General features: G+C 36.7%; 1 protein-coding gene across 2 annotated transcripts; it reads left to right on the plus strand.

The window, feature by feature from the left end:
- Positions 1-155: 155 nt before the first annotated feature.
- Positions 156-6,821, plus strand: LOC107871314 (RNA polymerase II C-terminal domain phosphatase-like 3). 2 transcript variants are annotated; one of them, XM_016718207.2, is made up of 12 exons: positions 156-1,094; positions 1,201-1,324; positions 1,422-1,477; positions 1,587-1,647; positions 1,723-3,120; positions 3,414-4,010; positions 4,094-4,240; positions 4,341-4,609; positions 4,723-4,834; positions 4,919-5,176; positions 5,770-5,816; positions 5,923-6,821. In XM_016718207.2, exons 1-12 carry the CDS (start codon positions 571-573, stop codon positions 5,984-5,986), a joined length of 3,657 nt encoding a protein of 1,218 aa, XP_016573693.1. In that variant the 5' UTR covers positions 156-570; the 3' UTR covers positions 5,987-6,821. The 2 variants fall into 2 exon arrangements, 1 of the variants encoding a protein (XP_016573693.1); XR_007047978.1 differs by lacking the exon at positions 5,923-6,821 and having other exon boundaries at positions 158-1,094; positions 4,919-5,018; positions 5,090-5,176; positions 5,770-5,801.
- Positions 6,822-15,178: the final 8,357 nt, after the last annotated feature.

A 15,178-nucleotide genomic window follows, 5' to 3' on the forward strand; every position in this document is an offset into this window, starting at 1 on the left:
ATCCTAAATTCTTGCCCCCTGAAATTCTCTTCCTTTGCTACCCAAATTTTTTTTTTTTACTTTTTCAAGATATTTCCACCGCCAATAACCATAAAATTAATCCTTTATTCCTACCGTCAATATACTAAGTAATAAAGAATTGACCATAATTTTTTTTTTCATTTACGAGAGATAAGGATCAAACCCAAAACCCTTTCTCTCCTCCCATCTCTATTACTTTTGTTATATTCCATCCCGTGCTCATACTTATAAATTATGATATAATATATATATATATATCCCGTACTTCTCATGGTATATATATATATATATATATACCACGCTTTTCCAATTCTGCAGATCCGAATCCATTTGTCCTTTACATCCGAATTTTCCGATTCAAATAAATGACTAAATTTTGTGTTCATAAATCATAATTGGCGATTTCGCTTCTTTCCGTTTTCGATTAATTTTTGCATCTTAGCGTTGCAAATTCAAATTCTTTGTACTTCTATTTTGTTTCTAACTTGTAGTTTAACTCTATTTATTTGAAGAAAAGAAGAGAAAAGAGAAGAAAAAACCCTAGGTCAAATGATGGAAGAATGTAATCCAGTTCAAGATGTAGAGGAGGGTGAGATCTCAGATTCGGCATCCGTTGAAGAAATCAGTGAGGATGCATTCAATAGGCAAGACCCACCCACGCCTACTAAGATTGTCAGTGCCAACTTAACCAATAGTCAAAATCAAAATCAAAATCAAAATTCGACTAGGGTTTGGACCATGAGAGATGTTTATAAGTATCCGATTTCGAGGGATTACGCTAGGGGTTTGTATAACCTGGCTTGGGCTCAAGCTGTGCAGAATAAGCCTTTAGACGAGCTTTTCGTTATGACTGCTGACAACTCGAAGCAGTCTGTTGATGTCGAATCTGAGAAGGTCATCATTGATGTGGATGACGACGCTAAGGAGGAAGGAGAGTTGGAGGAAGGCGAGATCGACTTGGATGCGGAGGTAGTTGTAAATGGTGGTATCAACAATGATGGCTTTGATTCTGTTAAAACCGCCAATTTCATTAGGGAACAACTTCAGTGTGTTACTCCAGCTGAGGCGGAGAAGTAAGTTTTGGATCTAAAACTATAGCAGTAGTAAATAACTAACACACGAAGAGAACTTTTTCAATTGCAATTAAATGGACTAATTATGCTCTATCTGTTTGCATAGATCCTTTCCTGTGGTTTGTTCCAAATTGCGAAGCTCATTGGACAGCTTGGGGGAAGTAGCTGTTTCTCCAGATTTCGACATTCTTATTCAACTGTTTATGACTGCCATCCAAAACATAAATTCTGTAAGATATTCGGATATATGTCTTTATCTTTCAGCCTCATCATCCCATAGCTGAAAACGTGTGGTTTTGTGAATGCTGAGATCTCTTTCTTTTGCAGGTTTTCTTCTCCATGAACCAGAATCAGAAGCAAGAAAACAGAGATAGCCTATCTAGGTTTTTGTTGTTCCTTTTACATTTGCGTTTGTGGATCTTATTTTGGTGTGTGTACATATAGAGTCCTAGTGCATTTGCAGACTTCTCAGTCATTCTAATTCGCTTGCAGGTTGCTTATTCATGCAAAGAGCCAATTACCTGCTCTTTTGTCTTCTGAGCAGTTAAATGAGGTGTGTTTTCATAAAAGCATATGTAGTGAGAATGCTTGCAGTTTTGGTAGCTTATACTGCTACTTGATGTCCTAGGTGGATGCCGCGATTCTCTCCACTAACCTGTCAGCTGTTTCGTCAATTACTGAAGACAAGGACCAGGACAACGGGATCAAAGTTGTTGAACTGTTAGATATGAATGCTTCTCATAAATCTTCTGAAAATACAAATCTGGATTTTACTTCTTTCAAGAAGTATGATTCAGATGCTGTATCTTCCAAATTTTCAGGCCTGAAGGAGACGAGTGTGTCATTTGAATCTTCTAAACCAGGATTGACCAATTCTAAAGCTAGAGGACTATCCATTCCTTTGCTAGACCTCCATAAAGACCATGATGAAGATACTCTTCCGTCACCTACACGAGAAATTAGACCACAGTTCCCTGCTGCAAAAGCATCTACACAGGCTCACGGAACAGTGAAACCGGAGTTGCCCATTTTTGCGTGTTCTCTTGAGAAAGGGAATTCTTTATTGCATCCTTATGAAACTGATGCCCTTAAGGCTGTTTCCTCCTATCAACAGAAATTTGGTCGAAGTTCCCTTTTTGTTAGTGAAAAGCTTCCAAGTCCAACCCCGTCTGAAGAGGGTGATAGTGGTGAAGGGGACATTGGTGGGGAGGTCTCCAGTTCTAATGTTGTACATAATGCCAGCCTTCTGAATTCATCTAGCTTGGGCCAACCAGTAGTGTCTTCTGTTTCCCAGACCAATTTTCTTGCTGGACAAGGACTTGGAACTGTCCGGACTGCAGATCCTATGAGTTTTCTACCAAATCCTTCTTTGCGATCTTCTACAGCAAAAAGTAGAGATCCCAGGCTCAGATTGGCAACCAGCGATGCAGCTGGTCAGAACTTGAATAAAAATATCATGTCTATCCCAAACATTGATTTGAAATTAGAGGCTTCTTTAGAGATGATAGGTTCAAGAAAGCAGAAAACAGTAGAGCTACCAGTCTTTGATGCCCCATTGTCAAAAAGACAAAGAAGTGAACAGACTGATTCTATGCGACCCTTGACTGGAAATGGTGGTTGTTTAGAGGATAGAGGGACTACTGGGTTGCCAATTACCAGTAGTGACTATGCTATAGATATCAGTGACAATGACACTAGGAAATTGGAGCAAGCAACAACTAGTGTTGCTACTATACCAAGTGTCATAGTTAATGCTGATGAAAACTTTTCATTGGCTGGCATGAGCACTTCAGCAACTTTACATTCTCTATTAAAAGATATAGCTATAAATCCATCAATATGGATGAATATAATTAAGATGGAACAGCAGAAATCTGTTGATGCTTGTAGAACTACAACACAAGCTTCAAGTTCTAACTCTATTCTTGGAGCAGTTCCATCAACGGATGCAGTTGCTCCCATAACCTCCTCTATTGGGCAGAGATCAGTGGGAATACTTCAGCCTCCTACACAGACAGCTGCAATGGCAAGTTTCATTTACAACCTTTTGAAGAATGAGTTCGTTTGCAATGTCGTCTTTACTGCTTCTATTGCACAGTTCCCTTTTTTTTTTTCTGACATTTTTAAGGGTTTCTCTTTTTCTTGTGTTTGGGGTGGAATAGGGTGCAGAGCGGTTACGTTTCTGTTACATTGGAAATTATGTAATCTTTATTTTCAATTGATGTTTTTGTGTCAAAATGAGAAAGCTAAGCACTCTATTTGATACTTCATGCTACTTTAGTTGTCCTCTGGAATATCTGACATTGTCAAGATTTGCAGGATGAAGTGGCTATTGTCCGCATGAAACCTCGCGATCCTCGGCGTGTTCTTCATAGTTCTGCAGTTCCAAAGGGTGGTGATGTTGGATTAAATCAATGTAAAACCGGTGTAGCAGGCACACAAGCAATGACAAGCAATCTTTGTTGCCAAAGACAAGAGGACCAGTTGGATGGGAAGTCAGCTGTGACACTTTCGATTATACCACCTGACATTGCTCGCCAATTCACCAAAAATTTGAAAAATATTGCTAACATGATCTCTGTTTCACCATCCACATCACCGTCTGCTGCTTCTCGAACTCAGACACAACACTTACAAGCTTACCAGCGTAGATTGGAAGGGAATGAAACAGTTTCTGAGTCAAGTGAACGGCTGAATGATGCTGGCTTTGGTTCTGAAAAAGGTTCTCCTGGTTCATTGCAACCACAGATCTCTTGGGGCGATGTTGAACATCTATTTGAGGGGTACAGCGACCAACAGAGAGCTGATATCCAGAGAGAAAGGGCTAGGAGGCTGGAGGAACAGAAAAAAATGTTTTCTGTTCGCAAGCTGTGTCTCGTCTTGGACTTGGACCATACTCTTCTCAATTCAGCAAAGGCAAGAATCTTTTTGAACTTGTAGAGTCTGAGCTTAGTTTCTCTGTTGGTAATGATGATTTTTATGACCTTGTCCCTTTTCAGTTTGTTGAAATCGACCCCGTCCATGAGGAGATATTGAGGAAGAAAGAGGAACAAGACCGTGAAAAGCCTTATAGGCACCTATTCCGGTTTCCACACATGGGAATGTGGACCAAGTTACGGCCTGGGATCTGGAATTTCTTGGAAAAGGTGACTGTTTTTCTAATGTATGTGTTTGCGTGTGTATACAGCTAGAGTTGGATATTGAGAGTCTTCTATTTTTCTCTTTGGGTAATATGTGCTGCTTTAGGCTAGCAATCTTTTTGAGCTGCATCTCTATACTATGGGGAACAAACTATATGCCACAGAGATGGCAAAATTGCTAGATCCAAAAGGGGATCTGTTTGCTGGACGAGTGATCTCCAGGGGCGACGATGGAGATCCATTTGATGGGGATGAAAGGGTTCCTAAGAGTAAGGACTTGGAGGGTGTTTTGGGCATGGAGTCGGCTGTTGTGATTATAGATGATTCTGTGAGAGTTTGGCCACATAACAAGCTAAATTTGATTGTTGTGGAGAGGTAATTAATTGTATGTTTGATATCATTCATGATTGATTTCTCGTGTATATCTTCATAGGTGGCATATTATAGTGCTGTTCAAGTGTGTGTGATTAATCATTTTGTATCTTTAGGTATATTTACTTTCCTTGCAGTAGACGACAATTTGGTCTCCCTGGTCCTTCTCTTCTTGAGATTGATCATGATGAAAGACCAGAAGATGGGACATTGGCCTCTTGTTTGGGGGTGAGCAAATGTTTGATCTTGTGTAAGAATATCTTGGAGATTAATATTTAAATACTAATGTTCTATATCATTTCATACAATTAGGTTATTCAAAGAATACATCAGAATTTTTTCACACATCGGTCCATTGATGAAGCTGATGTTAGGAACATCTTAGCCACAGAACAACAGAAGATTCTGTCAGGTTGTCGTATTGTCTTCAGCAGAATATTTCCTGTTGGTGAAGCCAATCCTCATTTGCATCCTTTATGGCAGACAGCTGAACAGTTTGGTGCTGTCTGCTCTAGTCAAATTGATGAGCAGGTTACCCACGTGGTTGCCAATTCTCTTGGGACAGATAAGGTGTGTGTTATTTCTCCCATAACAGTCACTCTTCATTGCTGAAATCCCATACCTGTTTGTACAAAAAATTAGGGAAAAGAAAAAAAATGGGAGAAACGAAACTAGTGGTCGGTTTGGAGAAATGAGAATGAAATGTCAATGTAGGGTGTGTTTACCATACTGAATGATTGAATAGTATCATAACTTTCTCTTAGGGTGTGTTTGGTGGGAGGAAAGCAATTTTTAATGTTTGGTTAGTAAAAATTTTTGGAAAACATTTTCACCCGGAAAAGAAGTTCCGTAAATGACATTTCATCCTTTTCCATCCGCCCCATCTCCACCTATACTGCCGCCACACCCCTTTCTTCTCCACCTCCATATTGGTTGTCTAGATTATGTATAAAAGCTTTTCAGGCAATATGAGAAACACCAGAAAATAAGTAAGGAACTCATTTAATAAGAGAACATTTTCCATGGAAACTCCGTCCCCCCGTAGTCACATTCTTTATCACCCTCCCTGTTATTATGTGGATTCAAATTTCTGATCCAGTCATCTGGAGAACCATGTATGTGGGGTAATCTTTGGAGATTTAATTTCTAGCTCGTCTTAACAGGTTAATTGGGCTCTTTCCACTGGGCGATTTGTTGTTCATCCTGGCTGGTATGATCTCTTTAATGTTGAATTGCAGTCATATCACTATGGTTTTTCTGGTGATTTAAGTTTGGTTATATTTCTTGATTTGTTCCACATAAAAATAAAATTGCAGGGTGGAGGCATCAGCTTTGCTTTATCGGAGGGCGAATGAACATGATTTTGCTATTAAACCTTAAATTTACACAATTTCCATCTCTTGGTTTAAAAAAAAAAAAAAACTGAAAAGGTCCGAGGATGAAATTAAGAATTTGAAGGATGTTAGAAACTGAAACGCTAGCTAATCAGGCAAGGGAGAGAATCGTTTAGGAGATAAGCCTAAGCTTGATTCTCAAGGAATCTACCCAAGTCCCTCGCTGTTGACCAATTTTTGCATCCAAAGTAATACGGGCTGAAGCTTTATTTATGAGAATTCAGTAGCTCGTATTCTGCTCAAATGCATAGATAACAAAGCTGATGATGAGGGAAAGACGTAGTAGTCCTTTTGGAGACATCCGATTAAAGTGGAACAATACAATACTTGTTGCAATCTGGCTTTCTTGGTGGAATGGGCAACTGGAATCCCATTAATGGTGGCAAACAAGCAATTATTAAATGGACTAATGAAAATTCATGGTTGATTAATAGTATACTAATTAGAGCCCTCAAACAAGGAATCACGACCTGAAATCGACTTAAAGCCTGCGTTGATAAGTGACGGTTCCAAGGCTCTGTTCTTTTATTGGCTCGCCTTCTTGGTGTGTTTTTATTTACTTCAAAATGAATTTTAAGGACATGGCGATGGGACATTTTGCAGTATTGTTGGAGGATTTTGCTTAGTAGCCTTTTGATTCTCCAAATTGAATTTTCAACAGCGATAAATATATAACGTGCAAGGTTATATAGTTAGCTAGTAGGTTGAGGTAACATATGATGCTTATATTGGATCATTTTATGAGTTTATGACGATATTGGTGCAAAATTGTATGAAATATGGTTGGTGATGAATAAAAAGACGTAAAATTAATATATCAATATGCCTGGATTTTTATCTTGGGGCGTAGTCGGTGCGGTGAAAACAAATTAAGGCTATTCACTTTCATGAAAGGCTCTTCTTATCTGGAGGAGCTTTGAATCTTCGTATCTGGGGGAGCTTTGAATGTTGTGCTTGTCCGCTCTAGTATTCTTCTTTGACTTTTTTAATGTTTCAAAGTAGTCCATATGGAGCTCTCTTTTGTTTTATACTATAACTAATATACGCACACGTGTCATGCATGAATAATGTTAAAGTAATATTTTAATTATTTTATATTAAAATATTTATTTTGAACATGTTAAATTATATTACTTTAATTTATTATTAAATTATTTTTTAATGAAATATTAGAGAGGAATCTACCTCCTACCTAGCCCTTTTAAAAAAGAAAAAAGATTTCATCTGGTATTTAGTGTCTATGGTCTGATTAAATTCAAATTTGCATTGAAAAATCGACGTTGGGAGGGAAAGTACTTCCTAATACCCAAGGATACTTGAATCCGATACTTTTAGTTAAGAATGAAGTAGTACTTATCATTCAACCACAATCCTTGTTGGTTTTCACCCCACCCTTACCCCCACCTCCATTTTCCCACCCCCACCCTCAATTTTTTTTTAATTCAAAATAATAAATTCTGCCCCCTTTCCCCCACATGCCTTCACCCAACTCCTCCCTCACCCCATTCTCCAACATCTAACCAAATTTATATGAAAAAAAATAATATCTCCTTAAGGTGACTGAGCATGAGTGTCACCCTTCGGAGTTGGACCAAATTTAAAAGCAGATAGAGATACTATAAGCACGATAGATCATGAAAAAAAGAGTTGATTTCCTAAGAGCGTTCCATAGCCTCTTGCTCATAAATATGGCGTACTTCACATCCATGATCAAAACTCTACGTAACGCGACTTGTCTAACTTCTTAGGACTTTTAAAAATTTTAAGCTCTGATACACCAAGTTTGTAATGCCCTAAAATCTGATTTTCAGGATGCCACATGGTGCTCCGAACTACAAGTAGTCCTGAGCTAACCTTGACTACCTTATACTAAATCTGAATCTCAAAATAGGGGAATATGAATGTAAGATCAAGATCAATGCGAAAAACTCTCTGAATTATCTGAGAATATCTGAAAATACTAATCTCATCAATCTGATAAAATAAATACTGAAAATCGAAATACTACAACTAAAATCTAAAACTGAATATAGTAGTTCGACAAGCCTTTATTGACAGAATCTAGAGAGTCACTGGGACAGGTCCCAGCAGACTCAAACTGTCTGAAATGAATACTGAATCATCTACTAATAAACTGGAAATATGAATAGCTAAATCCCCGAACTATGAGGACTCACTAATTGTAGAGATGTAGATGAGATGCTTGAAAATCACTCACGCTGTTGAGACTGAGAACCTGAACTTACATTATGAGACAATGTAGCACATAGACGTATATGTGGATCAGTACTTTGGGAATGTACTGAGCATATGGGGGTGAATGCAATGAGTAGGCAATATTACCACAATTTATAAAATCATGTATGCTAAAGGTAAATGACTCACATAGGCTTGAGTAATCTGAAAACTAAAGATCGAAAATCATGAACAATAAACATATAATATAAATCTTGTGAGCCATTACACTTAGTTCTGAAATCTGTATTCTGCTCTTGTTCTTAAATAATATAGGCTAAGTGAAATTTGTAAGTCTGTATCTGAAAGCTTATGTAAAGCAATATTTTAAACTCAAGAATTTTAAAGTTGTAGAGAAAATACTTTATCTTAAGGGTTTAGAAATCTGAAAACTTATTCTACATGGGAGGTTCTTCTAACTGACATAAACCATATGAGCATTCATGAAGTCCAACGTTCTTATCCCCCTAATAAGGAATCCTCACGTTGGGGATATGAGTCATACTCTTGCCAGAGAGTATAACCTATCTAAGTGATCAAATATCTATCATCCACGTAAAACTGGGAACAATCTAAATCCTACATTGGCACGTAGTTCTGGGGTATGAAACTGTAATAACGTACCCATCTCGGTGCTAAATACTACTCCCATTAAATCTATATGCTCATTCTGATGGAAACCCACTTCTAAAATAGTATAATGATTTATAATGAAACCAACTGTATATCTGTAAAGCTAAATCTGTAATCTGAATCTATAAAGTGGATTTCATATCTATTCTTGAGACCAAAAGGTCAAATCTTTATCAATAATCTGAAAGGAATCTAGTCATAGGGTGCTATAGCACCAAAAATCTTGAAATAATAATCTTCAACTAGGGCTTAATGACCCATGCACCAATTTCATGTTAAAATATCATAATATTCATGCTTGGTAATATATACATTTATAAATCAACTTAAAATTTGGAAATTTCTGCAATATGCACGAAAATATGAACATAGACATGCAATTCAACTTCTAAATCCCTTGAAAATCTCATAATCTCATAAATAGCAATATTGGGTATAAACCCTAACTTTAATTTCATGTAAAATAACATAAAATTCAGTAAATTTATAATTAAAATAAATTTTGGGCACAAGGATGAAAGTGTTATCCTTGTTGCAAAGCCCCACATACCTTAGTTGATGATCTTAGATTAAAAACTTGAATCTTGGATTCCTATTGTGTCTTTGGAGATGAATTCTTAGAGTTCTTGAATTGGGAATCCTTAATCTTGAACTATGAATCCTTGGTCTTGAAATATTTTGGAGAATTACTAAAGAAATTGGATTTCTTGGAGAGAAAATTTGAGCTTTAAGATTTTCTTTTGAGAGAGAGTGAATGAAATAAGCATAAAGTGCTTTGGAATGTGTTAAATCTTGTGTTTTGGATGGATTGGGCCTTGGGGATTTACCAAAATATCCCTTTTAAACTTTTAAACGGAACTGAAAATAATATTTTTTCCAAACTGGGTGGCCACCGCAACGCGCCACTATCACAGTGGCTCACTGGAAACAAATAAATAGGAACTGGGTTTTCTTCGGACGTGCCACCATCACGGTGCCCCTTTGGAATGCTATTTTTGGCTACTGGCACGACGCGCCAACATCCCGTTGGTCTATTGGAAATGGACAAATGGGAATTTGGACCTTTCTACGATACGCCAAAATCGTGGAGTCTCACTGGAAATTAACAATTGTGATTTTACACTTCTCCGCGACGCACTACATGCCCAAATCATGATGTTATATGACTGAAACTTAAAATAGCCATAACTTCTTACTCGGTTATCGAATTTAGGCGAATCTTATATCGTTGAAAGCTAATTCAATTTCCTACGCATTAGAGGGTCTAAAACTGGAAAATTGCACATTCATGGAAAATCATTCTTTCTTGAAGCTAACGCTTGACATCCTAGATGTCAAATTAAGTTAAGAAAAGTATGGGGCTATTACAATACCTTTCTTGAACTTGAAAATATAATTCTAAGCGTAAAGCCTAAGTTGGGGGTGGTAAAGATTAATGGAAGTAAGTTTGGTGCCACGAAGATGTAGTTGTATGCCAAATATTCCTAGACTTTGAAAAGAACCAAATAGAAGAAGTGAGAGTCGAGCAAAGGAAAGAATTGCACAAAAGTGCAAGAAAAAGGGATGAAAAAAGTTGGGTAAATAAAGAAATAAAAGGTAGGCGTGGAAAGAGAAACAACAAAAAAGAATGGACCTTAGTAAAAAAGGAGAATAAAAAGTGTGATGTAGATATTCAAGGAAGGGTGTAGCTATGTTTCCTAAATGATATCCTATCCTAACCCAAATCTATGTTATCATCTTAGAAAGACCTTTGATATCTCCAACCACTTACTTTCATTGTAGTGGGGATTAAAAATAAGGGCAAGCTTATGGTATGTCACTTATTGCATGGAGATTTCTTTTGTGAGGGAGGGAGTCATCCACTTAAAATTACTTGTTGCATATTTTGTAGCTTGTTGTGAGGATTCTTTTCCTTATGAGGTTGGCATATGAAATAAGTTGAGGTGGACGATTTTGTCACCTTCCAGCAATGAGGCAAATGGAGTATAGCTTAGTTGTGGTCAAAAGGGAGTCACTTCTAGAGTATAGGTTTTTTGTTGCTTGGTCGCTCTTTGAAGTCCTATGTAGCCTTGAATATAGTAATTTTATAATGAGGGGTGTAGTGAAATTTGTTTAGCCCATGTGCAATGGGCTACTGGTGGTAGTGACTAAGGTTAAAGTCATTGTGATCTTTAAGGCATGAAGTTTGGGCATAAACGGTTGTGTCTCATGGTAAGAGGTAGTGTTGCTTGAGGACAAACAACTTTTTTATGTTGGGGGTGTTGATGAGTGGTGATTTTACCACTCATTCTCACTCAATATTTATGCACATTACCTTATTTTGAATGAATAAATGAGACATATTGGTGATAAAATACACTAATATCCACTCCTTGCAGGCATAAAGTTGAGGAGATGAGAAAATGTAGATTTGTAATACCCCGAGTTTTTATTTTACAAACCTCTCATCTTTTTCTCATGAGATAAGATCCAGCGTAAAGTAATGGTAACTCATAAGTTGACACTCTCATTTCTATCTGCCGTATAGCTATTTTTTATGAGAATTCATGCACTCGCAGGTCAGTTCAGTAGCTTATTATGTTTAAGATTCAGCTATTCAGTTTATTTCAGTATGCATGACAGCTTATGGCCTCAGATTCCTCAATGTTTTCAGCTTAATTAACCATATTCGAGGACGAATATTTCTAAGGAGGAGATAATATAATACCCCGCATTTTCGTGCTAGTATATAAACCATCATTCTTACGTGTAGAAGCTATAATCTAAGTGATTCCCATGTGAATATAAGTTTCATGATATTTATCCTAGTGTTGAAATGCTCTTGAGGTTAAAAATGTTCATATGAGTCTCTTAGAGCCAAGTAGAGCTAAGATCCTTTGATTCATCCAAAGATTGGTATTTGATTCTACAAGGGTCTACTTTAAACATGTATAACTCTTTATATACATTGAATTTTTCATCTCAAGACCCACCAAATTGTAAAAAATTGAATTATCTTTCCAACATACCAATTTCGCAAAAATCTGATAACTGAGCGAAAAGTTATGCAGTTTTTTGTGTGAGGCAGTAAGCCGACGTGATAGCGATGCGACGCGTCGAGATCGCATTACGGCACTATTTTTGCCACTAATTCAGTTTTTTGATGGGTCTAGGGGCATTTTGGTCATTCTCCCTCACCCTAATCCATTTATAACATACAATTTCCGTCCCTAGAAGCATGAAATTGCTCCTTTACTCAATTTTTCTCTCAAGAACAAGATCAAACTAGGTTTCCTCAAGATCAAGAATTCCAAAGAACGGATTATGATCCGGGTTTCATCTCTCAGCTATGATAATCTAACGTATGTGGGGTTTGAACAAAACACTTCTTCCGTTCTTGCGCCCAAAGTTTTGATTTTTATTAGGGAATTTCATGTTTTTGCAAGTGGGTTTTTCCCAATTTACTTTACTTTGAGGTTATGAATTTATATATATATTCAAGTCATGAAATTGCTTGTTATTTCACTTATTTATGTTTGAATTTGAGAAATTATTCTATGAATTGCACATCCCTACCATGAATTAATATGTTTGAGTATTCCCAAGGTTGAAGTCAAGATTTAAGCTTCATTATGAAATTATGATTATTTGAGTATGTATATATGCTTTAAGTCAAGTATGAATTGTCATGTTTCTTGAAAATAATGTATTAGCGTGATTTAAACAAGCAAGTACTTTGATTATAAAGAAGGTTGATCTTTGATCCTAAGCTAAGATAGGAATCCACTTTTATCTATGATTTAAAGCAAAGCGAAGCATGGTTAGCTTCAATTACACACTCTAGTATTATTTAAAGTGGATTTTCCTAAAAAGTCCTAAGCCTAAGTATGGGAGTATTATTTAGCATCGAGTTGGGCTTGATTCCAAGGTTTCATGCCCCAGAACTATGAGCCACTATAGGATTTGATTTACCCCAAGTGGGTTAAGATAGTGATCACTAAAGTTAAGATTCTATTTTGATGGAAAGGATAGAATAACTCTCCCCAATGTGGGCAAGACGTTGGACTCCATGTTGCTCACATGGTTTATGTCGGTTAGAAGAAACTCCCAAGTTTCCACAGTCTCCCAAAGTTCTAAAATCCCTAAAATTCTAAAGAAGTCCTCTATTCTCCTTAAGATAAAAGTATATGTTTTGAACGCTAGTGTTTTAAGATTTCCCAAGTTCCCAAAGTTTTCCCTGAAGTTCAAAAAATGTCCCCCACTTTTGAAACAAGCCTATTGAATTAAAGTTTTGAGATAAAGTATTTTCTATGCAGAATAAATTTTAGATTTCATTTCGTTTACAAGATTTGAGAACAAGAAGAGAATACAGAATTTAGAACTAAGTGTAATGACTCACGGAATTTATGTTGCATGCTTTATTATTTCATGATTTACGGGATTTAGATTTTCAATTTTCTCAAGCTATGTGAGTCATTTACATTAGCATGCATGATTTTATAAAGACTGATGATATTGTTTACTTATTGCATGCACCCCTACATACTCAATACATCCTCAAAAGTACTGATCCACATATATGTCTATGTTCTACATTGTCTCATAATGTAGGTACAAGTTGTAGTATGTGCAGTCAGAATCAGACAACTACAGATTCCAGCTAGCAGATGATGAGTCCTCCTATTTCGGGGACTTCAGTTAGATTTACTATTGTTCTTTATTTTTTTATTCTTATGTATTGATTAGTGATAGTTGGGGTCGCGTCCTAACTAACTATAGTCAGTATAGTAGAGGTTTCACAGATGTCAGTTAGAGTCAGTTATGTAAACTTTAGTTTTTAGTTTTGTTGTGTATAAGTAGAGTTGTATTGTATTCATCTTAATGTAGTTTTTTGTTGATCAAGTTTAGAAAAGATTTATTTTCTGTACTTTCCTTCATATTTATGTGTCTTAATCAGTTGCTCATGAGTTATGCTAGTATAAGGGTTAGCTTGGGATCACTTGTTGTCCTAAGCACCGTGTGACGTCTCGGGATAGATTTTTGGGGTGTTACAAGATTGGGGATTGAAATGATAAAAAAAATCAAGAAAATTCTACTAATGACTCAGAGTAAAAGTGTCCTCAATTATCGTGGTCGCGATCTGAACACCGCGATCGCAACTAGTTAAGCAGAGAGCATATCCAGCCTCGGGTAATGCGACCATGATCAGAAGATCATGATTGTGGTCTGTCAAAATGGCCACATACCGCAATCACTCGATTACATCCGCGTTTGTGGTTACATAATCACAGCTGATGCTCTGCGACTGCAGTACAAAGGGACAAATGAGTAAAGGGCATTGTAGTCAATCCAGGCAGCTGAATTAAGACTTATATTGAGGATTCAAAACACTTTAACGTATGTGGAGGGGAAAAAGAGAGAGAACCCTAGAATTTTGAGTGAAAAATTGATTGTTCATAGTTATTGTAATTATTATTCCAAAAGGAAATTAGTGACATTTGTGTGTGGAATTGAAGATTATTTTTGTCCTCTATCATCATGAACATCATGGATAAAATACTTGGTAAAAATATTTTCTCCTATCTCATGAGTAGCTAACTTCTTTAGTCTTGGGATTATGTTAAACTAAAGTGTAATTGTGTGTGGGTATTGATGTGTTTGCATAATTTTTAGTTGTTGAGTATGGATTCTACCATTGCTTGGGTTAATTAGTTGGAATTTGATGGGTGAAAACTCCAAATCTCCAAAAGGGTTTGATGGGTGAAAACCCTAAACTCTAAAAACCCTTCATTATCCTTGAAAGAGAGATAAAAGTGAACTTGAGGTAACCCATAACATCCTTGAAAGAGGGTTATAAGGGGACAGGGCAATGGTGGACAATTGAGCCTATGGTTTACTGCCTTTTGCAATCTTAGAAATAAGTGTAGTTGGAATGTAAATCATGTTAAGAGTATCATCCTAGAAATAGGGATGCTTGATTGAGGTTTTGCGTAATTACGAATCATATACTTGTTAGGTGCTCGAAAAAGCCAATGGGTGAAATTGTTGTAGTTTTATTGAAAAATTGACTACAATAACCTTCGACATAGCCTATCCTTTGGTCAGTAACTAAGCTTCATGTTAAACCGTCATTAACCCACATAGCTTTACTCTTAGGTATACATAATCCCAAGATCCTCTCTATTCTTAATTTTAAATCAAAAGTGTCATACGTGTGCATTATTAATCAACAATTATTACAAACCATTCTTAACTCAAAGCCCCCATTTTAATTTATATATCGTATTTGCTAGCATTTCGGGTACCCTTTTAGTAACTAGAACACCCATAA

This window comes from Capsicum annuum, chromosome 12 (genome assembly GCF_002878395.1).
Source record: "Capsicum annuum cultivar UCD-10X-F1 chromosome 12, UCD10Xv1.1, whole genome shotgun sequence".
NCBI lineage: Eukaryota > Viridiplantae > Streptophyta > Magnoliopsida > Solanales > Solanaceae > Capsicum > Capsicum annuum.